The sequence below is a fragment of the Pristiophorus japonicus genome, chromosome 7 (genome assembly GCF_044704955.1).
Source record: "Pristiophorus japonicus isolate sPriJap1 chromosome 7, sPriJap1.hap1, whole genome shotgun sequence".
Taxonomy (NCBI): domain Eukaryota; kingdom Metazoa; phylum Chordata; class Chondrichthyes; family Pristiophoridae; genus Pristiophorus; species Pristiophorus japonicus.
In genome coordinates, this window is record NC_091983.1 from 11499566 (window position 1) to 11525481 (window position 25916).

Below are 25916 nucleotides of genomic sequence, written 5' to 3' on the forward strand. Positions count from 1 at the left end.
AGGTGAGGGGCAAGACAGTCCCAATATTCCCTTTAATGTTTTTGCAGGCTGTGCAGCCCATTCAAAATACTGCACGTGCGTGGTCTTTCTACAGCTTGCAGGGAGCATTGGTCAGTCCAGATCCAGACTCTGAGCAGGCATACAAAACTGATGGGCAGGAATAGACCATCAAGCCTGCCCCCCCCACCACCATGATGGCCGAGTATCAGGACTAAACACTGCCATCCCACTCCCTTTCCCTTCCCCCCCCCCACCCTGCAGTCATGTCATCTCCTGGGAGAGGCATGTGCAATACTGGTTCAGTATGTCAACAAGCAGGGCAGAATATGCCCTCTGTTGCAACACAACATAGTTTGCTCATTGGTGGCTGAACCATGGGGTGAAATTCCTCTGGCCAGGGTAAGCACGACAGTGACTGGTGCCCTTTACTAGCTCAGCAGGGCAATGCCATGAGTGGGTCTACAGCAAGAAAGACCAGAACATATTCTGAGCTTGGAGTTACATAACAATCAACCTCCTCACTGCACCAAACAATAATCGGCTTAGAAACATAGAAATTTACAGCGCAGAAGGATGCCATTTCGGCCCATCGTGTCCACGCCGGCTGACAAAGAGCCGCACGACTCTCGGTCAGCAGCCCTAAAGGTTACATATAAACCTATGAACAATGACGGCAAGGCAAAGAGCACCCAGCCCAACCAGTCCACCTCACACAACTGCGACATTCCTTATACTGAAACATTCTGGAGCCATGTGATCTCCTGGGAGAGGCACAAACCAGATTAAAAACCCAGGCCAATTTAGGGAGAAAAAATCTGGGAAAATTCCTCTCCGACCCATCCAGGCGATCGTCACTAGTCCAGGAGATCACCCTGGCCGTATTCGATTCCCTGCAGTACTCACCATTATATTTGTGCCGTCCAACAAAAGTCAGTCTAATCCCAATTACCAGCTCTAGGTCCATAACCCTGCAGGTTACTGCACTTTAAGTGCCCATCCAATCATCTCTCAAAAGTGGTGATGGTTTCTGCATCCACCACTCTTCCAGACAGCAAGTTCCAGATCCCCAAAACCCTCTGCGTAAAGAAGCCCCCCCCCCTCAAATCCCCTCGCAACCTTCCACCAACCACCTTAAAACTATGCCCCTTCGTAATAGACCCCCCCCCCACCAATGGAAAGACCCTTACTATCCACTATGTCCGGGCCCCTCAGTACTTTGTACACCTCAATGAGGTCTCCTCTCAACCTCCTCTGTTCCAATGAGAAGAAACCCAGCCTATCCAATCTGTCCTCATAACTCAGATTTTCCATTCCAGGCAGCATCCTAGTAAATCTCCTTTGCACCCTCTCTAGTGCAATCACATCCTTCCTATAATACAGTAACCAGAACTGCACACAGTACTCCAGCTGTGGCCTAACCAAAGTATTATACAATTTAAGCATAACCTCCCTGGTCTTATATTCTGTGCCTCGGCCAATAAAGGCAAGCATTTCGTATTTCTTCTTAACCACCTTATCCACCTGGCCTGTTACTTTCAGACATCTGTGGACAAGCACTCCAAGGTCCCTTTGTTCATCTACACTATTAAGTGGCCTACCGCTTAATGTGTATATCCTTTCCTTATTAGCCCTCCCAAACGTGCATCACCTCACACTTCTCTGAATTAAATTCCATTTGCCACTGCTCTGCCCACCTGACCATTAGATTGATATCCTCCTGCAGCCCATGACTTTCCTCTTCATTATCAACCACACAGCCAATTTTAGTGTCATCTGCAAGCTTCTTAATCATACTCCCTGTATTCAAATCTAAATCATTGATATATACTACAAAAAGCCAGTGACCCAGTACTGAGCCCTGCAGAACCCCACTGGAAACATCCTTCCTGTCATAAAAATATCCATCAATCATTACTCTTTACTTCCTACCGCCAAGCCAATTTTGGATCCAACTTGCTACTTTGCCCTGTATCCCATGGGCTTTAACCTTCATGGCCAGGCTACCATGTGGGACTTTATCAAAAGCCTTGATAAAGTCCATATATACTACATCGTACGCAATACCCTCATCAACCCTCTTAGTTACCTCCTCAAAAAATTCAATCAGGTTAGTCAAACATGATCTTCCCATAACAAATCCATGCTGACTGTCTCTAAATAATCCTTGCCTTTCCAAATGCAGATTTATCCTGTCTTTCAGGATTTTTTCCAATAGGTTTCCCACCACTGAGGTTAGGCTGACAGGCCTGTAATTACTCGGCCTATCCCTTTCTCCCTTCTTAAACAAGGGTACTACATTAGCAGTCCTCCAATCCTCCGGCACCATGCCCAGATCCAAAGGGGACTGGAAAATGATGGTCAAGGCCTCTGCTATTTCCTCCTTTACTTTGCTCAACAGCCTGGGATGCATTTCATCTGGGCCTGGGGACTTATCTACTTTCAAAGCTGCTAAACCCTTTAATACTTCCTCTCTCACTATATTTATTTCATCCAGAATATCACACTCCTCCTTGATAGCAGTATCTGCATTACTCCTTTCCTTTGTGAAAACAGATGCAAAGTATTCGTTAATAACCCTACCAACATCTTTTGCTTCCAACAAAGATTATCCTCATGGTTTCTAATAAGCCCTACCCTTTCTTTAGTTATCCTCTTACTCTTAATATATTTATAGAACATCTTGGGGTTTTCCTTAATTTTACTGGCTTCTTTATTTCTGCTCAAGGACAGAAGGCGTTGGGGATGGGGAAGGCAAAGGGTGGGGGGAGGTAAAGGAGAGTGGGGGGATAAAAGAAGTGCAGAGAGTGGACACTGTTTCCTTTTCTTAGAAGTGTCCATTTCTCTACAATTTTCGTACCTTCTGTATTGGCAAATAAAGCTGAGGAACTGAAGGTGATTCTGGTATTGCCTTTCTGACCTCCCGTACTCACTATCTCACACCAGGAACCTCTACTGTCCAGATGGATCCTTCATCTGAATTCAGCCAGCTTCTATTTGACAGCCAACTATTGGCCAAGCACAACCAACAGACCAAGGCATATACCAGTACTCGTAGATTCACGACTAGTGTCCAAAACATTATCTACTGATCTGCCTTTTAACCAAAAGTGAACAAGTTTATTCAATGGAGGCTGTGGGCCTCTTCTCCTGGAGTTACCATTTGCTCTTCAATGTATGCAACATCTTGTTAACTAGAGGTTTAAACCCAGGTCAGTATGATATATGTTTTCAGGGTTGGTGGTTGTCCATCGGTACCACCTGATTTGGCATGCTGATTGAGAGTAGTTTCTAGCCAAAAGTTGTATCCCACTTTCATTTTGGTCAAGAAATAACTACCCGTTCCTTTCATACCTCCCTCCCCTTCCCTCCATAAGAACATAATAAATAGGAGCAGAGTAGGCCATTTGGACCCTCGAGCCTGCTCTGCCATTTAATAAGATCATGGCTGATCTGATCCTGGACTCAGCTCCACTACCTGCCCGTTCCCCATAATCCATTACTCCATTATCGCTCAAAAATCTGTCTATCTCCGCCTTAAATATATTCAATGACCCAGCCTCCACAGCTCTCTGGGGCAGAGAATGCCATAGATTTACAACTATTTTAGTAAAACTATAAATCAAGTGTCCCCCCCCCCCCCCGCCTTAAAAGGGGGCGACAACAGCTGTACAACTATTTGGTGTAAACTGTAAATTAAGTGCCCCCTTATTAAAAAGACACAAAAACCGACAAATTTAAACAAATTAAACTTTAGACATTAAGGATCGAATTAAAATTTGGTTGCTGGGAGTGATGATGCACTCCAGACCCTCCGGTGCCCACCTCTTGCGGAAGGCCACAAGCGTACCGGTGGACACCGCATGCTCCATCTCCAAGGACACCCTGGCTCGGATGTAACCGCGGAAGAGAGGCAGGCAGTTGGGCTGAACGACCCCCTCGACCACCGCTGCCTGGACCGGTTAATGGCCACCTTGGCTGTGCCCAGGAGCAGGCCTTCGAGGAGGCCCTTCGACCTGCCCGCTCCCCTTCGCACAGGGTGCCCACAGATCAGGAGCGTGGGACTGAAGTGCAACCAGAATTTGAGGAGCAGACCCCTAAAATATTGAAAGAGGGGCTGCAACCTCACATATTGAACATAGACATGGAATGCGGACTCCTCCAGACCGCAGAAATTGCAGGCAGCCTGGAAGTCCATAAACCAACTTAAAAACCGATTGCTCGGGACTACTCCGTGCAACACTCGCCAGGCCAAGTCCCCAATAAATATCCATAGATTTACAACCCTCTGAGAGAAGAAATTCCTCCTCATCTCAGTTTTGAATGGGCGGCCCCTTATTCTGAGACTATGTCCCCTAGTTTTAGTTTCCCCTATGAGTGGAAATATCCACTCTGCATGCACCTTGTCGAGCCCCCTCATTATCTTATAATGTTTCGATAAGATCACCTCTCATTCTTCTGAACTCCAATGAGTATAGGCCCAACCTACTCAACCTATCTTCATAAGTCAGCCCCCTTATCTCTGGGATCAACCGAGTGAACCTTCTCTGAACAACCTCTAATGCAAGCATATCCTTCCTTAAATATGGAGACCAAAACTGTACACAGTACTCTAGGTGTGGCCTCACCAATACCCTGTACAGTTGCAGCAGGACTTCTCTGCTTTTATCCTCTATTCCCCTTGCAATAAAGGCCAACATTCCATTTGCCTTCTGATTACTTGCTGTACCTGCGTACTAACTTTTTGTGTTTCATGCACAAGGACCCCCAGGTCCCTCTGTACCGCAGCACTTTGCAATTTTTTTCCATTTAAATTATAATTTGCTTTTCTATTTTTTCTGCCAAAGTGGATAACCTCACATTTTCCCACATTATACTCTATCTGCCAAATTTTTGTCCACTCACTGAACCTGTCTATACTCCTTTGTAGAATTTTTGAGGTCTCCTCACAATTAGCTTTCCCACCTATCTTTGTATCATCAGCAAACTTGGCTACATTACACTCGGTCCCTTCGTCCATGTCATTAATATAGATTGTAAATAGTTGGGGACCCAGCACCGATACTTGCAGCACCCCACTAGTTACTGTTTGCCAACCGGAAAATGACCCATTTAGCACGAGACTCTGTTTTCTGTTAGTTAGCCAATCCTCTATCTATGCTAATATATTATCCCCAACCCCGTGAACTTTTATCTTATGCAGTAACCTTTTATGTGTCACCTTATCAAATGCCTTCTGGAAATCCAAATACACTACATCCACTGGTTCCCCCTTATCCACCCTGCTCGTTACATCCTCAAAGAACTCCAGAAAATTTGTCAAACATGATTTCCCTTTCATAAGACCATGCTGACTCTGCTTGATTGAATTATACTTTTCCAAATTTCCCGCTACTGCTTCCTTAATAATGGACTCCGGCATTTTCCAATGACAGATGTTAGACTAACTGGTCTGTAGTTTCCTGCTTTTTGTCTGCCTCCTTTTTTAAATAGGGGCGTTATATTTGCAGTTTTCCAATCTGCTGGGACTGCCCCAGAATCCAGGAATTTTGGTAGATAACAACCAGTTCATCCACTATCTCTGCAGCCACCTCTCTCAAGACCCGAGGATGTAAGCCATCAGGTCCAGGGGACTTGTCCGCCTTTAGTCCCATTATTTTACCGAGTACTACTACTTTAGTGATAGTGATTGTATTAAGTTCCTCCCTCCCTATAGCCTCATGATTATCTACTATTGGGATGATTTAAGTGTCTTCTACCGTGAAGACCGATACAAAATATTTGTTCAACGTCTCTGCCATTTCCCTGTTCCCCATTATTAATTCCCTAGTCACATCCTCTAGGGGACCAAAATTTACTTTAGCCACTCTTTTCCTTTTTATGTACCTGTAGAAACTCTTACTATCTGTTTTTATATTTCGTGTAGTTTACTTTCATAATCTATATTCCCTCTCAATCATTTTTTTAGTCGTTCTTTGCTGACTTTTAAAAGTTTCCCAATCCTCTTGCCTCCCAGTAGTATTGGCAACATTATACGCCCTTGTTTTCAATTTGATACCATCCCTTATTTCCTTAGTTAGCCACAGATAGTTATCCCTTCTCTTACAGTCTTTCCTTTTCATTGGGATATATTTTGGTGCGAGTTGTGAGTTATATTGTTAGGGCAGTTCCCTTGTATGGATTCCTGCAGTGATGTATGTTACAGGGCCACATTATCTCCCTCTGCCAATCTTGTCAATTATTTTACAGCCTAAGGTCTTAATGCGCATTACTTAAGCAGGGCTTGCCAAGTGACACGGACTTGATGCTTTAGCACCACCTCTGTGGCAGGAAAGGAAAAGGGCCCTTCCCTGCGGAAGCTATTTTATTGACAGTATATGCGAAGAAGCAACTCGCATTAATCCGCAAACCAGAGGTGTTCATACTGAACACCAGTGGTAGTTGCAGTGCTGTCCTGGTGTGTAGCTGCTCTCACACTGAGGGAGACCTGGGCTGGTGCTCTCAGTTTCCAAATACTGATCTGGTGCCACTGGCTGAAGGCTGGTGATGTTGGCGAGTCCTGGCAGCTTCACAGTCAGCTTGCACCAACCCTGCTCTTAAACTACCCGTAGAACCTGCACAGGTCTTATGCAATACTTTTCTTGTCATTCTGCAGAAACCCTAGAGGAGTATAGAAAGTGCAGGGGTGAAACTAAAAAGGAAATTAGGAAAGCAAAGAGAGAACATGAAAAATACTGGCAAGTAAAATCAAGGAAACCCCAAAGATGTTTGATAAATACATTAAGAGCAAGAGGATAAATAAAGGGTAGGGCCTATTAGAGACCATAAAGGTAATCTGTGTGTGGAGGCAGAAGACGTGGGTATGGTTCTTAATGAATACTTTGCGTCAATTTTCACAAAAGAGAGGAACGATGCAGACATTGCAATCAGGGAGGAGGAGTGTGAAATATTAGATGAAATAAAAATAGTGAGAGGGGAAGTATTAAGGGGTTTAGCATCTTTGAAAGTGGATAAATCCCCAGGCCCGGATGAAATGTAACCCAAGCTGTTAAGAGAAGCAAGAGAGGAAATAGCAAAGGCTCTGGCCATCATTTTCCAATACTCTCTGGATACAGGTGTGGTGCTGGAGGACTGCTAATGTTGTACCATTGTTTAAAAAGGGAGAAAGGGATAGACCGAGTAATTACAGGCCAGTCAGCCTGACCTCAGTGGTGGGAAAATTATTGGGAAAAATTTTGAGACAGGATAAATCTTTATTTAGAAAGACACGGATTAATCAAGGATGGATTTGTTAAGGGAAGGTCGTGTCTGACTAACTTGATTGGATTTTTTGAGGAGGTAACCAGGAGGGTCGGTGCGGGTAGTGAGTATGATGTAGTGTATATGGATTTTAGCAAAGCTTTTGATAAGGTCCCACATGGCAGACTGGTCACGAAAGTAAAAGCCAATGGGATCTAGGGCAAAGTGGCAAGTTGGATCCAAAATTGGTTCAGAGGCAGGAAGCAGAGGGCAATGGTTGATGGATGTTTTTGTGACTGGAAGGATGTTTCCAGTGGGGTTCCACAGGGCTCAGTACCAGGTCCCTTGCTTTTTGTGGTATAAATCAATAATTTAAACTTGAATGTAGGTGGTATGATTAAGAAGTTTACAGACGTTACAATCATTGGCCGTATGGTTGATAATGAAGAAGAAAGCTGTAGACTGCAGGAAGATATCAATAGACTGGTCAGGTGGGCAGAACAGTAGCAAATAGAATTCAATCCGGAGAAGTGTGAGGTGATGCATTTGGGGAGGGCTAACAAGGCAAGGGAATACACATTAAATGGTAGGACACTGAGAAATGTAGAGGAACAGAGGGACCTTGGAGTGCAGGTCCACAGATCTCTGAAGGTAGCAGGACAAACAGATAAGGTATACATACGGGATATTTGTTGGAAGAAGGTTTAGAGAGGATTTGCTGAGGCATAGAATAGAAGAGCAGGGAGGTTATGCTTGAACTATATAAAACACTGGTTAGGCCACAGCTGAAATACTGTGTGCAATTCTGGTCACCATATTACAGGAAGGATGTGATTGCACTAGAGAGGGTGCAGAGGAGATTTACGAGGATGTTGCCTGGACTGGAGAATTTTTGCAATGAGGAAAGATTGGATAGGCTGTGCTTGTTTTCTTTGGAACAGAGGAAGCTGAGGGGAGACCTTATTGAGGTGTATAAAATTATGAGGGGCCTAGATCATCATCATCATAGGCAGTCCCTCGAAACGAGGAAGACTTGCTTCCACACCAAAAGGGATGAGTTCACAGGTGTTTCAATGAAGGACCTAATATTCCGGATCCCGAACTACATCTTGAAGGGTGGAAGATGCCTGTGCGTGGATTTTTTTAACGTGGGGTGACCGTTGCACACCAGCCACCACACAGGCTTGACAGAGCAAGGACTTGGTCCAGTGGCAAGGATTATTCAAGACGACTGCAGACCAGCTCTGCTGCACGGACCTAGTGCGCACACATATCGCAGTGTGGGCTGGCCCGTGCTGCCCCATGGCCCTCGCCTCTTCTGGGCCCCGAACTCTCACGCCTCTCCTGGGCCCCGATCACATCCCTCTACGAACTCTCGCCGCCCCGACATCGCCGCTCCTTCGCCCCGACCTCGCCGCTTCTGCTGTACCTGCCCGCACTCTATCAGCGACCTGGATTTGGGTGACATCAAATTCAGTCGCCCTCTTCACTGCCTTCGCCCTCCTGCAGCCCTCTAATGGGTCCGGCCTGCTGATGGTCTTGCAGGCTGGCACCGCGCTGATTTCTGGGAGGGGCCTAGATAGAGTGGATAGGATTAATCTATTTCCGTTAGCAGAGGGATCAACAACCAGGGGGCATGGATTTAAAGTAATTGGGGGAGGTTTAGAGGGGATTTGAGGGGAAATTTCTTCACCCAGAGGGTGGTGGGAGTCTGAAACTCACTGCCTGAAAGGGTGGTAGAGGCAGAAACCCTCACCACATTTAAAAAATACCTGGATGCGCACTTGAAGTGCCATAACCTACAGGGCTACAGACCAAGAGCTGGAAAGTGGGATTAGGCTGGAAATAGCTCTTTGTCAGCCATCACGGACACGATGGGCCGAATGGCATTGATCCGTGCTGTAAATTTCTATGATTCTGTGCGATGACACCTCCCCCACCCCTCCCCGATGTACGACTCAGTTTATCTTTAACAATATGTGAAGAAAGAAGAGTAGATTACCTACCTTGTCAGCTAATCTTTATTCATCAGATAAGGCATCTGTCACCCATCAAAAGGTGCTTACCTGGAAAATATAAGGTGTTGATTATTGGTGAGGCAAACAACTAATTAACACCTTTCATTTTTCAGATAATCCTTTAGTGCAGGAGAAGGGTTGATCACATGTCATAACACTTATAAACACCTTAAAGGGAGGTCATCAGTTAGGTGATTTATTCTCAGTGAAGATGTCCCAGTGTTGGCCCACTTCCAACAGTATTGTCAAAGAATGAATGGCCTTAAGGTAACCTTCGTATTCCCGCTCAGTCTGAAAACACCATTGTATTAGTGGTGAGTTCTTTTTGCTTTGCTGTATGTATTTTAAATGTACACCTGCCAGTGTGAGATCTGAGCTTTGGAGAAGCAGATAACCTTGTAAAATTATGGATGCGGTTCACAGATGTGTCTTGTGCCGAAAAAAAAGAAAAGAAAGACTTTCATTTATATAGCACCTTTCACGTCCACCGGACATATCAAAGTGCTTTACAGCCAATGAAGTACTTTTGGAGTGTTGTCACTGTTGTAATGTGGAAAACGCTGCAGCCAATTTGCATACAGCCAGCTCCCACAAATAGCAATGTGATAATGACTGGATAATCTGTTTTTGTTATGTTGATTGAGGGATAAATACTGGCCAGGACATCGGGGAGAACTCCTCTGCTCTTCTTTGAAATAGTACCATGGGATCTTTTACGGCAACAAGAGAGAGCAGCGGGGCCTCGGTTTAACGTCTCATCTGAAAGACGGCACCTACGACAGTGCAGCGCTCCCTCAGCACTGCACTGGAGTGTCAGCCTAGATTTATATGCTCAAGTCCGTGGACTGGGACTTGAACCCACAACCCTCTGACTCAGAGCCGCAGCTAGGCGACCTTAGTTTAAAAAATGGCAATTAATGTCTGTGCCTGTCACTGCTGGTTATTTTACTGCAGATTATTTTGACAGGTCTGAATTGCACTCTGTCTCTCGCTTTTTTAAAAACACCCTTAAACCGAATGCATTCCACAGTGTAATGAAAATAAATCTCCTTTGTTCATCTTCCCCGTAGGCTTTCAAATAGAATTCTTTATACATCCAGCTTGAGCATGATGGAGGTATTTTTAAGAAGGGCTTGTTGTCACTGTGCCTCTTTGTTTAATTTATTTTTCCTTTCTTCACTTCTGTCTGTTTTAAAAAATTAATTCTTGAGATATGGGCATCGCTGGCAAGGCCCGCATTTATTGCCCATCCCTAATCGCCCCTGAGAAGGAGGTGGTGAGCCGCCTTCTTGAACCACTGCAGTCCGTATTGTGAAGGTACTGTTAGGGAGGGGGTTCCAGGATTTTAACCCAGCGACAATGAAGGAACATTAATATATGCCCAAGTCATGATGGTGTGTGACGGAGAGGAATTTTGAGGTGATGCTGTTCCAATACAGCTGCTGCCCATGTCCTTCATAGGTTTGGGAGGTGTGAGGCAAGACTTGGTCTCCAAGGACTGTGCAGAGGTCAGTCCTGCCAATGCAGTCATGGACAGATGTATCTGCAACAGTTGGATTGGTAAGGATGAGGTCAAGGAGATTCTTCCCTCGTGTTGGTTCTCTCACCATCTGCCACATGCCCAGTCTGGGAACTATGTCCTTCAGGACTTGGTCATTAGTGGTGCCACCGAGCCATTCTTGGTGATGGACATTGAAGTCCCCCACCCAGAGTACATTCTGTGCCCTTGCTACCGTCAGTGCTTCTTCTAAGTGTTATTCAACATGGAGGAGAACTGATTCATCAGCTGAGGGAGGGTGGTAGGTGGTAATCAACAGAAGGTTTCCTTGACCGTGTTTGACCTGATGCCATGAGACTTCGGAGTCAATGTTCAGAACTCGCAGAGCCTTGTGATGGATGGGTCGCGCCCCCGGAATCAAATGGATCTGCACTTTTGCTCCTTGGAACTTCCCGATGCCTGGTTCGAACAGCAAGGGGAACTTGCTTAGGGCCTGGGCACATGAGGTGTCGTCGTCGTCCCAGTTCCAGCGCATCTTTCCCAGTGGGGCCATCGCCCAGTACCACCCAGAGTGGTAAATCGTGCACCGCTCCATCGTAGTAGATCTTTACGGTAGCACTGCCAATTATGGGAATCAGTTCCTTTGTGTACATTCTAAGTTTGATACGAATGGGAGTCAGGACTGGCCTTGAAATCTTGTTGCACCACTTATCGAAAGCCTTTTTACTCATTATGGACTGGCTTGCACCCGTGTCCAGCTCTATGGACTCCGGGAGTCCATTTAATTCAACCTTCAGCATTATCGGGGGACACTTTATGGTAAATGTGTGCACCCCATATACCTCTGCCTCCTCACTCTGAGGCTCTGGTTCGTTGTGATCCACCGTGGATCTGTCCTCCTCTGCAACATGGTGGTTTGCGGGATTAGCAGGGTTTGCAGCTCGCTGCACATACGTTGGAGGTGTTCCATTGTTCTACAGCCCTTGCAAACGTATGCTTTGAAGCGGCATGAATGGAATCGATCACCCCCGCAGTGCCAACAAGGTGTTAATTGCCTTGTATTCACACCCTTGATGGCGAACTCTGAGTCATCTGCGGACGTGCAGCTACAGGCGTGTAAGTCCTGCCATGTACATTTCGATTCGAAAACAACGTTACTTTGTTCACAGTACTTGCAGCAGTACTAGTGTGCTGGGAAATTTGTTTGGTATTGTCACTGGTGGAGATAAACGTCTGGGCTGTCGCTATGGCTTTACTCAAGGTTGGGGTCTTTACAGTCAGAAATTTGCGAAGTATTACTTCATGGCCAATGTCATGTACAAAGAAGTCTCTGAGCATATGCTCCAAGTGTCCTCCAAATTCGCAATGTCCTGCAAGACGCCTTAGCTCGGCGACATAGCTCGCCACTTCCTGGCCTTCAGACCTCTTGTACGTGTAGAACCGATACCTCGCCACCAGAACACTTTCCTTAGGGTTTAGATGCTCCCGGACCAGTGTGCACAACTCATCGTATGACTTGTCTGTGGGTTTTGCTGGAGCAAGCAGGTTTTTCATGAGGCCATACGTTGGTGCCTGCAAACGGTGAGGAGGATCGCCCTTCGTTTCGCAGCGTTCCCTTCTCCTTCCACCTCGTTGGCCACGAAGTATTGGTCAAGTCACTCCACGAAGGTTTCCCGATCATCTCCCTCTGAAATTTCTCCAGGATGCCCACAGTTCTCTGCATTGTTGCGGTGGGGATCATCATCTGTATCTCGTCGCCAGTTGTTATGTCTGGCTAGATACTGCAAGCTCAAAGTAAGTGTGACCGTAGTCTTTTATTACAGATTTCGGAGTGCCTCTCTGTGAGGCCTCCATATATACAGGTGCTCCCAAGGGATTGTGGGATCCCTTGGGACTCCAGGGGATAAGCCTCTGGTGGTTGGACATGGTAATTACAGGTTTACATAATAATAGTTATATTGCAGAGAAATAAGTGGATTTGTTTAATCTGGTCCCCACATTGCTGCAGTTCGAACCACGGATAAAATTAGAGGCTGCTACAGTTTAATAAACAAGCATTAACATCTGTAAACTTCTGAATTATTAGGTTACAAACTGGTGAAGCTGCTCAGGATAAAAAATAATGCGATACAGTTTCCTGCAGCTTGCTGGTTCGAGGCATGCGTGTACCCAATAGGGTCATTGGAGTATGTTGATATGAGCCAAAGGGTCAGGCACAACCTGAATGGCGTTTGCTTTTGTTGTGGGGCTTGATGTCCTGTTAGCATGTTTCTCCATAATTCTTTTCCCCTCCCATCCTCTCCCTCTTCCCCCACTGATTTCCTGAGGCAGAAGGCAGTTCCCCGTTTTTCAGCTCCTCCTTATACTGACAGCTGCCTATAGTTAATACTATAGTTACAGGGGATTGGTTTATCTGAGTTACATGGGCAGCTGGCTCCAGTGCAGTGTACAATGAGGTCTGGACATTTTCAGAATGAATCGGACAATTGTGGGTTCATGTGTTTTATATTGATGCTGGGTTCACTTTGAGTAAATGTTCTTCAGACAGCAGTATGTCGGTGACTGATTATAGTGAGATTTGTATCAGTAATTGCATGGTTAAAGCACCGATTGCCATTGGCGGAGAGGAGCCTGAAGGCCGGAAACTTGTCCCCTGATATTCTCTGGAGGCAGAAGAAGTTTGCATTTAATTTATACACAAAATGAAGTCCTCAGTTAATTCTGAGGCTTTTGAATCGTTGTCATTTTTCCATATCTCCTGTGTTGTGTGAATTTGGTAAATTAATTTGCTTAATGAATAGAAACTAACCATTCATTGAATGATTAAGGGCTGTACTTTCCTCTATTCACTAAGTTTAACATAAACAAAGTTTGAAAAAAAACATTATAGTTGTGCAATTTTTTGCTAAAATTAATGGCGAGAGGACAATGCACCCTAAGCTCCCTCAAAGGCTCAATCGGTAAATGCACAGGGGAGGGGGAGGGTGTGAATCAGCACGGTAGAAGGTGGATGCGGCATTGGGTGGTGGGCTGGGGTGTGGTCAGTCAGCGTCTGTGGAGAGGAAAAGCTTTCAACAAGGGCCCACACAAGAGATTAATGTGCAAAGTTAAAGCACATGGGATTGGGGGTAGTGTGCTGACGTGGATTGAGAACTGGTTGGCAGACAGGAAGCAAAGAGTAGGAGTAAATGGGTACTTTTCAGAATGGCAGGCAGTGACTAGTGGGGTACCGCAAGGTTCTGTGCTGGGGCCCCAGCTGTTTACATTGTACGTTAATGATTTAGACGAGGGGATTAAATGTAGTATCTCCAAATTTGCGGATGACACTAAGTTGGGTGGCAGTGTGAGCTGCGAGGAGGATGCTATGAGGCTGCAGAGTGACTTGGATAGGTTAGGTGAGTGGGCAAATGAATGGCAGATGAAGTATAATGTGGATAAATGTGAGGTTATCCACTTTGGTAGTAAAAACAGAGAGACTATTATCTGAATGGTGACAGATTAGGAAAAGGGAAGGTGCAACGAGACCTGGGTGTCATGGTACATCAGTCATTGAAGGTTGGCATGCAGGTACAGCAGGCGGTTAAGAAAGCAAATGGCATGTTGGCCTTCATAGCGAGGGGATTTGAGTACAGGGGCAGGGAGGTGTTGCTATAGTTGTACAGGGCCTTGGTGAGGCCACACCTGGAGTATTGTGTACAATTTTGGTCTCCTAACTTGAGGAAGGACATTCTTGCTATTGAGGGAGTGCAGCGAAGATTCACCAGACTGATTCCCGGGATGGTGGGACTGACCTATCAAGAAAGACTGGATCAACTGGGCTTGTATTCACTGGAGTTCAGAAGAATGAGAGGGGACCTCATAGAAACGTTTAAAATTCTGACGGGTTTAGACAGGTTAGATGCAGGAAGAATGTTCCCAATGTTTGGGAAGTCCAGAACCAGGGGTCACAGTCTAAGGATAAGGGGTAAGCCATTTAGGACCGAGATGAGGAGAGACTTCTTCACCCAGAGAGTGGTGAACCTGTGGAATTCTCTGCCACAGAAAGTGGTTGGGCCCAATTCACTAAATATATTCAAAAAGGAGTTAGATGAAGTCCTTACTACTCGGGGGATCAAGGGGTATGGCGAGAAAGCAGGAAGGGGGTACTGAAGTTTCATGTTCAGCCATGAACTCATTGAATGGCGGTGCAGGCTAGAAGGGCTGAATGGCCTGCTCCTGCACCTATTTTCTATGTTTCTATGAATGATTGAGATGTGAGCCTTAATGAGAACAGAATGAATCCAACCCGAATGAGTTGGTTGTAAAATTCCACAATACACAACACTGCTGTTGTCGGTATTTTTGCTGTTCCGTGTGTTACATTATCCTTGTCTCTCACAGGTGACCCAGGTGAGTCGCCCCGATCTTATACTCTTCCTCATGAAGTATTTGATGGCTCTGGTGGTCGGGATACCCTCCGTGTTCTGGGTTGGCAGCAAGAAAACCTGCTTTGAATGGGCCAGCTTCTTCCATGGACGCAAGAAGAAAGAGTGAGTGCGCCTACCTTCACTCGCCGAGATCTCCTTCACCTTGCATCACATTACATCTTCATACTTTCTGTAGGATGCAGGGACAAGCTGCATCAGAGTCAATGAATACAAAGAAACACAGATGTCCACAAGTTAAGCTGCACTTGTGTGTGGGGCAGGTGGGAGAATGGGGGAGGGAGCTGGATAAGTTGGTGTTTTGTCCCCTTTTATTTTTCGGGTCTTGCTGCCTCATTCCAATCGCAGAGCGCCAGCTCTCAGTTGCACCTGGGCAAGTGTCAGCCCTGCTCCAGCTGCCACCGGGCTAGGTGCAAACATGGAGTGAGCGAGTGTTGTGCACCTAACACAGCTCCTTTATTGGAACTGCGGCAGTAACTCTAGTGACTGTGTGTGGCTCCAATTCCAGAACAGGTGCTCCGGCTGCAGGTTATGGCTAGTTCACTGCATTGGTTCCTGTGGTTTTAAGGTAAAACCACATTCTAATTGGTGACATTTCTGATCAGGAATGACTCAAGTGCACAGGAAGAACCACTTTGTGAATGATGAATAATTGTGTGTAAACAATGCCTGGTGCAGATACTGTCGTTCTTTTCACAGCTGAACTCTTATCAAAGGTTAGAGGAGTTGAACCATGGACAATAAACCGCAGACGAGAGCTAGCAGGGTAGGGGTGAGTGGAGGGACGGTAAGGTTGATGTGGTGTACATGGATTTCCAAAAGGCGTTTGAAAAAGTGCCACATAATCAGCTTGCCAGCAAAGTTGAAGCCCATGAAATAAAAGGGACAGTGGCAGCATGGATACAGAATTGGCTCAGTGACAGGAAACAGAGAGTAGTGGTGAACGGTTGTTTTTTGGACTGGAGGAAGATATACAGGGGTGTTCCCCAGGGGTCGGCACTAGGACCACTGCTTTTCTTGATGTATCTGAATGACTTGGACATGGGTGTACAGGGTACAATTTCAAAATTTGCAGATGACACAAAACTTGGAAGTATGGTGAACAGTGAGGAGGATAGTGATAGCCTTAAAGAAAGCATAGACAGGCTGGTGGAATGGGCAGACACGTGGCAGATGAAATTGAATGCAGAAAGTGTGAGGTGATACATTTTGGTAAAAATAATGAGAGGAAATACAAACTAAAGGGTACAGTCTTAAAGGAGGTGCAGGAGCAGAGACCTGGGGGTATATGTGCACAAATCATTGAAGGTGGCAGGGCAGGTTGGGAAAGCAGTTAAAAAAGCTTACGGGATCCTGGGCTTCATGAATGGAGGTATAGAGTACAAAAGCATGGAAATGATGATGAACCGCTATAAAACGCTGGTTCAGTCCCAACTGGAGTATTGTGTTCAATTCTGGACACCACACTTTAGGAAGGATGTGAAGGCTTAGAGAGTGCAGAAAAAATTTCCGAGAATGATTCCAGGATGAAGGACTTCAGTTATGTGGATAGATTAGAGAAGCTGGGGTTGTTCTCCTTAGAGCAAAGAAGATTGAGATGAGATTTGATAGAAGTGTTCAAAGTCATAAGGGGCCTGGACAGAGTAGATAGAGAGAAATTGTTCCCATTGCCAGAAGGGTCGAGAAGCAGAGGACACAGATTTAAGGTGATTGGCAAAAGAACCAAAGGCGACGTAAGAAAAAGCTTTACACAGCGAGTGGTTAGGATCTGGAATGCGCTGCCTGAGAGGCTGTTGGAGGCAGACTCAATCACAGCTTTCAAAAGGGAGTTAGATAAGTACCTGAAAGAAAAAAAATGAGCAGAGCTACGGGGAAAGGCAGGGAGTGGGACTAGCTGAGGTGCTCTTGCAGCGATCCGGCACAGGCTCGACTGACCGAATGGCCTCCTTCCACGCTGTAACCATTCTATGGTTCTATGAAGGTTAAGAATCCAACCAGGCCACTCCAGGGAGCCTTGCTGACCTTGGGAGGCTCGGGCTCCACCTGACTTTGTGAAGAACTTTCTTGCCAGTGAGGTTCCTTCAGTTGGGAATTACCCTTTTGTACTCTTTTATATCCTCCCTTCTGGTTGAGATGTTCCTGGAGAAGTGGGTGGAACTGAAAAGGAATTGTTCTAGAATCATTTCATAAGATGTAAATGGCCAAAACCTTTGACTGTGAATGATTCAAAAGTATAAAAACATTTCTAAAGTAATAAATTAGAAAAATCATTAAAACCTATTCATGGTGTGCGGACTTATGTGACTTAGGTCGGGACTATAAATAGAGCTGGAGCGCCGGGCCCTGGAACATCGTGGAACGCCCTGACCTGTGTGAGAACACCACTGCAGGTCGGGGCTGTGGGTGGAGCTGGAGCGCCGGGCCCTGGAACATCGTGGGCGAAGGTGCAGCGAATGAGGGTACAGGGCCCAGGGGCAGCACAGGCCAGCCCACACTGCAATATTTGTGCGCACTAGGTCCGTGCAGCAGAGCTGGTCTCCAGTCATCCTGGTTCAACCCTTGCCACTGGACCAAGACCTAGCTGTCAAGCCCGTGTGGTGGCTGATGTGCAACGGTCACCACACGTTAAAAAAATCCATGCACAGGCATCTTCCACCCCCTCAATTGGAGTTCAGGATTGGAACATCGGGTCCTTCGTTGAAACTCTTGTGGAAGCAAGTCATCCTCGTTCGAGGGACCGCCTATGATATGAGTGAAGTTGTGCCTCTAGTACTTGGGTTCAGCTCTGATTCATGGGAACTCTCCTGCTTTCATTCGAATAGTGCCGTGGGATCTTGCATCCACTTGAGGGGGCAGATGGTGCCTCGGTTTACCATCTCATCCAAAAGACGGTACCTCCGATGTTAAGCACTCCCTCAGAAGTGCACTGAAGTGTCAGTCTTGATTGCAGCTGAGGTGTCTGGAGTGGGATTCGAACCGACGACCTTCTGACTCAAGGCGAGCGAGCGACCCACTGAGCCATAGCTGACATTGACAATGTTGGAAATACACAGCACCTGCATATGTCCAATTAAGAGCATTTGTTTTTTCAAATCTGTAATGATGAATTAATACGCATGGTGAAAATTTACAATTTATAACACCTCTCACGCAGGGTCAATAAGTGGGCCCATTGATCCAGTGTCCCCAATATTGCCATCAGCACTTAGTCACCCTCCCAAAAAAAACACTCGGTGAGCCTGAATTTTAATCAATAGGCTGATCAGTGATGGGGTTAGGGTGGTGGGAGGGTCTCGAAGAGATCCTGCAGCCTGGGGTCACCAGATCACATGGGGGTTCAGAGTTAATTGAGGGATATGATGAGAATGTGAGTAGGTGTTCATCTGAGAAATGGATGGGCTTATTACACTCAATGACCCTCATTCAATCAAAAGGTTCCTGCGTTCTTATCCTGCACTGAGAAGTAAGTTCACCCCACAGGGGGAGTCTTGAAAATAGCTATAAGCCATTCTGCCCCTCAAGCCTGTTCAATCAGATCATGGCTGATCTGTATCTTAACTCCATTTACCCGCCTTGATCCCCTTACCTAATAAAAATCTATCAATCTTGAAAATATCAATTCACCCCCAGCAATCCACAGCCTTTTGTGGGAGTGAATTGCAGATTGCTACTACCCTTTGTGTGGGGAAGAAAAAGTGCTTCCTGATTTCACTCCTGAATGGCCTGGTTATAATTTTAAGATTATGCCCCCTTGTTCTGTTGAATCTACACGGTACCCTTTCCAAGGCCAATATACCTAATAGTAAAACTCCTAACTTTTAAATCCGATCTGGCAATCCGAAACCAATGGTTAGTAAAAGTTATTTTTGGTGGGGGAGCAGTGGGGGGTGTTTACTGAAACTCAAGAGTTGCCCCAAAAACTGTCTTCTCTTTAACTGGGTTCCGTGATTGAGCCCAATTTCCTGCTTTTCTCCTTTCAGTTCCGTAAATGAGAGCCGCCAAGTTCTGCAAGAACCCGAGTTTGCACAGTCGCTGTTGAGAGACCCTAACACCCCCATCATCCGCAAATCCAGAGGCACCTCCACCCAAGGAACGTCCACTCACGCCTCCTCCCAGCAACTCGCCATCATGGACGACCAGAGGAGCAAGGCAGGCAGTGTCCACAGTAAGCTCAGCAGTTACCATGGCAGCCTGCACAGGTCACGGGACGGCAGGTGAGCTAAATGGCCGCAGAAACACCACAGCAAACCCCACATGGGAAAGGCGGTCTTAAAATGGAAGTACAGGTTGAACTTCCCTTATCCGGGACCTGGCCTGTTCTGGATAAGGGATTTTTCTGGACGAGGGGTGGTCACGTTAAATTGGATGGTACAGGTACTGAGCAAAGGGACATCGGGGCTGGCTGGCTTGGGGCAGAGAGATCATGGGGGAGGGGGTTGCGGTGGATCGCGGGTCAGCCAGCGATTGCAGGAGTCGGCATCGAGGAAGGACTTCAACTTGTTCATGTTGGAGCTCTGCACATGCGCCGCCCAGTGGCCAGGAATGGTTCTGGATGAGGGGTGGTTCTGGATAAGGGAGTTCTGGATAAGGGAGGTTCAACCTGTATCAGATAACGTCTGGATTATCTTATTAAATAACTTCACGTGGTCTGGTTAAACCATTCACTTGCATCATTTGGTTTTTGATATTTGGGTATAAAGGTTAAGAGGAAGGGGTCAGAATGACAGCAGGCTGTGTTGTGGGTAGGTTAATTTCCCACACGGAGCTCTGGTATCGGCGAGATATTGGGGGCAAGCAGCATTTCAAATGCAGAATGGGCAAAGATGTGAATTTCAACTAAAGTTTCTTTGCAATGCTTAACTGTCAGCATCCATCCATAGAGAGGTAGACGTGTGTACAGATAGAAGGGGCCACGAGTATACCAGGGTGGGAGTGGAAAAGGTGCAGAGTTACTGACAATGTGTCACTTACCCCTGTGTAATTTGAAGGATACCAGACATGGGAGGTTATACCTACAAGAGAAGGTTGAACAGGCTGGGGCTCTTTTCTCTAGAAAAGAGAAGACTGAGGGGAAACCTAATTAAGGTCTTTAAAATTCTAAAAGGGTTTGATTGGGTAGACGTAGAAAAGATGTTTCCACTTATGGGGGAGAGCAGAACTGGGGGCCAATAAATGTAAGATGGTCACTAATAAATCCAGTCGGAAATTCAAGAGAAACTTTTTACGCAGAGAGTGGTTAGAATGTGGAACTATCATGGGGAGTGGTTGAGGTGAATAACAAGAGTTGCATTTATGGTGAAACTAGATAAACACATGAGGGGAAAGGAGCAGAAGAATATGTTGATGGGGTTAGATGAAGAAGGGAGGGAGGTTTGTGTGGAGCATAAACAGTTGGGCCGACTGGCCTGATTCTGTGCTGTAAATACTTTGTAAAACTATGTAATATTATTCTGAGTTACCTGTGCAATTGCTTTATTGTATTTAAATCCAGATTCAGATGGGATTGTTAATTAAATTCTCCCTTTATTTTACACTTGTTATTTAATCTATTTATAAAGTTACCAAACCTTGTTACGGCATCTATTTACAAAGTGTCAATTGAAAGGGATATTCCAGTAGTGACTTAATGAAAACAGAGAGTCGGGATAAATGGGTCATTTTCAGATTGGCAAATTGTAACTAGTGGGGTGTCACCGGGATCAGTGCTGGGGCCTCAACTATTTATAATTTTTATTAATGACTTGAATGAAGGGACCAAGTGCAATGCAGCAAAATTTGCTGATGATACAAAGATAGGTGGGAAAGCAAGTTGTGAGGAGGACGCAAAGAATCTACAAAGGGATAGATAGGCTCAGTGAATAGGCGAAAATGTGAGGTTATCCACTTTGGTAGGAAAAATAAAAAAACAAATTATTTAAATAGGGAGAGATTACAAAATGCTGCAGTACAGAGGGATCTGGGGGTTCTTGTGCATGAAATTCAAAAAGTTAGTATGCAGGTATAGCAAGTAATCAGGAAGGCAAATGGAATGTTGGCCTTTATTGCAAGGGGGATAGAGTATAAAAGCAGGGAAGACCTACTACAACTGTACAGGGCATTGGTACGACCACACCTGGAGTACTGCGTACAGTTTTGGTCTCCTTATTTAAGGAAGGATATATTTGCATTGGAGGTAGTTCAGAGAAGGTTCACGAGGTTGATTCCTGAGATGGAGGGGCTGTCATATGAAGAAAGGTTGAGCAGGTTGGGCCTATACTCTTTGGAGTTTAGAAGAATGAGAGGTGATCTTATTGAAACATATAAGATTCTGAGGTGGTTCGACAGGGTAGATGCAGAGAGGATGTTTCCCCTCATGGGGGAATCTAGAACTAGGGGGCATCGTTTCAGAATAAGGGGTCACCCATTTAAAACAGAAATAAGGAGGAATTTCTTCTCTGAGGGTCATGAATCTTTGGAATTCTCTACCGCAGAGAGCTGTGGAGGTTGGGTCAATTGAATATATTTAAGGTGGAGATAGACAGATTTTTGAATGTTGAGAGTCAGGGGTTATGGAGAGCAGGCGGGAAAGTGGAGTTGAGTCCATGATCAGATCAGCCATGATCTTATTGAAAGGTGGAGCAGGCTCGAGGGGCCAAATGGCCTACTCCTGCTCCTGTTTCTTATGTTCTAATGGATTAACTGATAAAGCAGCATTGTTGGCGAGACTCTCACAGCGAGCAGTAGACTGGGTTGCAGTGAGGGTGAGAGGGCGTCCCCATGGTAAAGCTTGTGGAGTTCAAATGGAGAAGCATTGCACTTTGGAGATCCAGGGTTCAGTGACTCGTCATCGCCTTCCACCACAACCCCACCCCAACCTGCCTCGGTGGCTCAGCCATTTTGTTCAGCGAGCTGTTGATCGGATCAGAAAAGTCCATCCCTGATGTCAGCTGGGGACACTACACTTATCCTCAGCTCCTCTTGCAGCTATGCAGCAGACCCTGCTGGAAGGGTGCGCATCTGGACATCGCGTGAGGGCAGCATCAGGCTTGTTCACCATGCCCCACTTGGTGGAATAGCCAGACGCACTCAGGTCCAGGCTTGCGCCTGACCAATGGCCAGCAACACAGAGTGGGTGTGTCTGGGAGAGGAGACCAGTGGAGAAAGATTAAAAGACTCCAATAATTCCATGTTCACACCACGATATCAGAATGCTGTTTTTTCTTAACAAAAAATATTCCTGAAAAGGATGTGCGGAACCCAAGGCCCAGGACCCAACCAACAAAGGGAAGCTGTGAGGGACTACAGGATTAGTTTGGAAGGTAGTAATTTACGTGACACCAAATTACGTTTGGGTGCTAAAATACCTATTGATTATAGAAGGGAAGATTGGGGGAGGTGCAGTGTTCTTGATGTGCAAGGAGTGTATCAGTTTGAGTTGGGAGGTCCACTTTTCAGGGGCAGTCGGTGTATCCACTGGCTTTACTCTTGTCAGTTGTACCTCCAATCAGCCACGCTGGCTTTCTCGGTGTCTTCAACATCAGTGCACAGACAGGAGGCTAGCACCCGCCCACCTTCATTAGTGGTGCTCACAACTCGATCGACATTGCTGGTCTAAACCATCGCCCGCCCCGCTCCCCACCCCCCCCCCCCCCACCAAGCCCCAGGGCATGTTGTAAATCCTTGCACTAACCTAGAATAGAAACAGGAATTTCTGGAAATACTCAGCAGGTCAGGCAGCATCTGTGAAGAGAGAAACTGAGTTAACGTTTCAGGTCGATGACCTTTCGTCAGAACTAACCAGCTGGCTATGTGATGGTTAATGGAAATACAGCCATTGTTCTTTCATCAGATATACGCCGTGCAGCTTCAGGGGTCTGGACGAGCGGTTGGTGCACGGTAGTCTGCCACGGCTCAACGATCAGTCCAGGCAAAGTAGCCTGCATCGCCTGAACGACCAGTCCCGGCAAAGCAGCATCAGGGACCTGACCAATCCAGCAACCCACATCACCCACGGCACCAGCATGAACCGGGTCATCGAGGAAGACTGCACAAGTGCCTAATCACAGCCTCTGCATCCAAAGCAAAGCGAAGGGGGTGCACGGTTTGACAGGGGATAGGTAAAGCCACAGTTGTTCACAAAGCATTCACAGGAGGGAACTTGTTTGCTCACAGAGACTCTGAAAGGTCAGCGACTGAGAAACAAGGAATAGGTCTCGTTTATTGGAAACTCATTGAGTGCCATTGGTGCTGCTGACACAAATGTGGCACAAAATCTTTGGAGAAACACAAGCATCACAACTGTTGCAGCCTGTGTAAAGGTAAAAGGGAAGGAAGTTCAGAAGCTGTTCGAGTTCAGTGTCTCATTCCCAACACTCTGCTGCCGGCTCCGGCTACTCCATAAACCTGGCAGAGTCGGAAACTTCTTCAAAGTTGATAATGATCCTTGACGTTAAAAGCCTCCATTTTTTATAACATTGCTGTGACATCTTTAAAATGAACATCTGCATTTCTGGTGAGATTCTGGTGCAGAATGTGACTGAAGACATTGTCCTCGCATCTACATGCTAGTCAAAAGGGTCATTGTTTGGAACTATTTTTTATTAAGTTTATGGCAGAATTGCAAGGACATTAATATCATGTCTGTTAATTTCCAGGACTCCCATCTCTCAGAGATTAAATCCTGTTATTAGAAACAGGACTCATGGTATGGTATGAAAGCAATGATCAAATGAGTAAAGTGTAGAAAAATGTTGCATTAACTTGAAATGAAGTAGGTTTTGTAAAGGGGCTGATGCAAGGTCTTTAGTCATTATTCATGTCGGGACATTGCGATGCTACCTCACGGTGCCCTATCTAATATCTGTTCTGTAGGACAAGTGACGTTCCGGGCAGCTGTTTGCACTGTTTAGGCTGTCACTGATGCATTTCTCTATTGGTTGAGTACTGAGTGCATTGCACTTAGGGTGGGTGTTGGGGGAGGCGGGGTGGGGGGTCGATTTGTGGCCTGAAGTGTGTATTTCGAGAGCATGGTGCTGGGAGAGAGGGGAGGTTGATTTCTAGTGTGGTCCATACACTGAAGTGCAGATTCCTTACTGATCTGAATGGCGCATTATACCAGGTACTCGGGGAGCTCGATGGTTCCAGTAACCCCTGGTAACTCTTATGACCCGCGTACAACCTATCCCTTAAAAAAACAATCTGGACAAATGGATTCTACTGCTCTGGAATCTGCACCTCCATCGGATAGCAGCAACTCTGGCTTTGTTCATTTATTGGTTTCCAATCAAAACATCCCGTGGTCTTTTGTTGGTATCTATTCAAACGGAAATACATTTTCAATTCAAGTTTGTCTGCAATGAACTGAAGCAGGATTTTAACAAGTGCTTCTTGCGCCCTGCAATTGTCTCTCCTGCCGACCATTTAACTGAGCCACAGTCCAAACAGGTGCTTACAAACACTCGCCAATACTTTCACAAAGGTGCTTACTGTATAATTAAATACCACATTACTTCTGCAACCTGGAATAGTCATCTAGTATTCTATTGATTACAAAGGGCAATGAAGGCCTCTGAGACACTCCAATTCAGATCAGTGCTGTCACTCCTACCTCTGAGTCAGAAGGTTGTGGGTTTAAGCCCCACTCCAGAGTCTTGAGCACAAAATCTAGGCTGACTCTCCAGTGCCAGTACTGATGGAGCGCTGCACTGTCAGAGGTGCCGTCTTTCAGATGAGATGTTAAACAGAGTCCCCGTCTGCCCTCTCAAGTGGACAGAAAAGGTCACAAGGCACTATTTTGAAGTCCTGGCCAATATTTCTCTCTCAACCAAAATCACTAAAACACATTTTCTGGTCATTATCACATTGTTTTTGGGAGCTTGCTGTGCGTTTACTACATTACAACAGTGACTACACTCCAAAAATACCCTTCATTGGCTGTAAAATGAGGTCCTGAGGTCGTGAAAGGCGCTGTATAAATGAGATGAGGAGAAATTTCTTCTCTGCGGGTTGTTAATCTGTGGAATTCGCTGTCTCAGAGAGCTGTGGAAGCTGGGACATTGAATAAATTTAAGACAGAAATAGACAGTTTCTTAAATGATAAGGGGATAAGGGGTTATGGGGAGTGGGCGGGGAAGTGGAGCTGAGTCCATGATCAGATCAGCCATGAGCTTATTGAATGGCGGAGCAGGCTCGAGAGGCCGTATGGCCTACTCCTGATCCTATTTCTTATGTTATGCTCTTATGCTATAAATGGGAGTCTGTCTTTCTAAGCAGTCTGACCGCCTTAGTTTTAAGCGATTGATTCAGGGGTGTGGGGGGCTCCCACATGCGTATTTCATGTGTCTCTCTGAAGGTGGGTGAGTTAACCCTGGGTGAGACGAGGCTTGGTTCATTCCATAGTACTGTGAATGGAGAGGGTAACCATTATAATCAGATTTACTCAGTTCAATTGGTGTAACTTACTTAAAGAAGGCTGTTCCCCAGCATTCCTTACCTCTTCATTCAGCAAAGGCCCTCTAACAAACCAGACTGTGTTCACAGCCTATCTGAAATACAAATGCCCGTCTCTGTCTTTTGAGAAGTCTTCCTTTATCTGGGATTAATTAAACACAGAATTTAAACCCAATAATCCAGAGAACAAGAGTTCAGGTCCCACCAAATCGGTCTGAGAATTTGAGTTCAGTTTTTTTTTAAATCTCTCTCTTCCCCCTCAGTCCCTGTCTCACATCACTGACCACCTTCACCCATGGTCAAACCCCATCT

General features: G+C 45.9%; 1 protein-coding gene across 2 annotated transcripts in view; it reads left to right on the forward strand.

The window, feature by feature from the left end:
* LOC139267052 (frizzled-3) overlaps window positions 1-24101 on the forward strand; it is a 152632-nt gene extending 128531 nt beyond the window's left edge. For both annotated transcript variants that reach the window (XM_070884791.1, XM_070884792.1), the window contains exons 5-7: window positions 15133-15281; window positions 19157-19390; window positions 23005-24101. In XM_070884791.1, the coding sequence (XP_070740892.1) occupies window positions 15133-15281; window positions 19157-19390; window positions 23005-23215 (594 nt within the window). In that variant the 3' untranslated portion in view covers window positions 23216-24101. The remainder of the gene's footprint in view (window positions 1-15132; window positions 15282-19156; window positions 19391-23004) is intronic.
* The last annotated feature ends 1815 nt before the right edge of the window (window positions 24102-25916 follow it).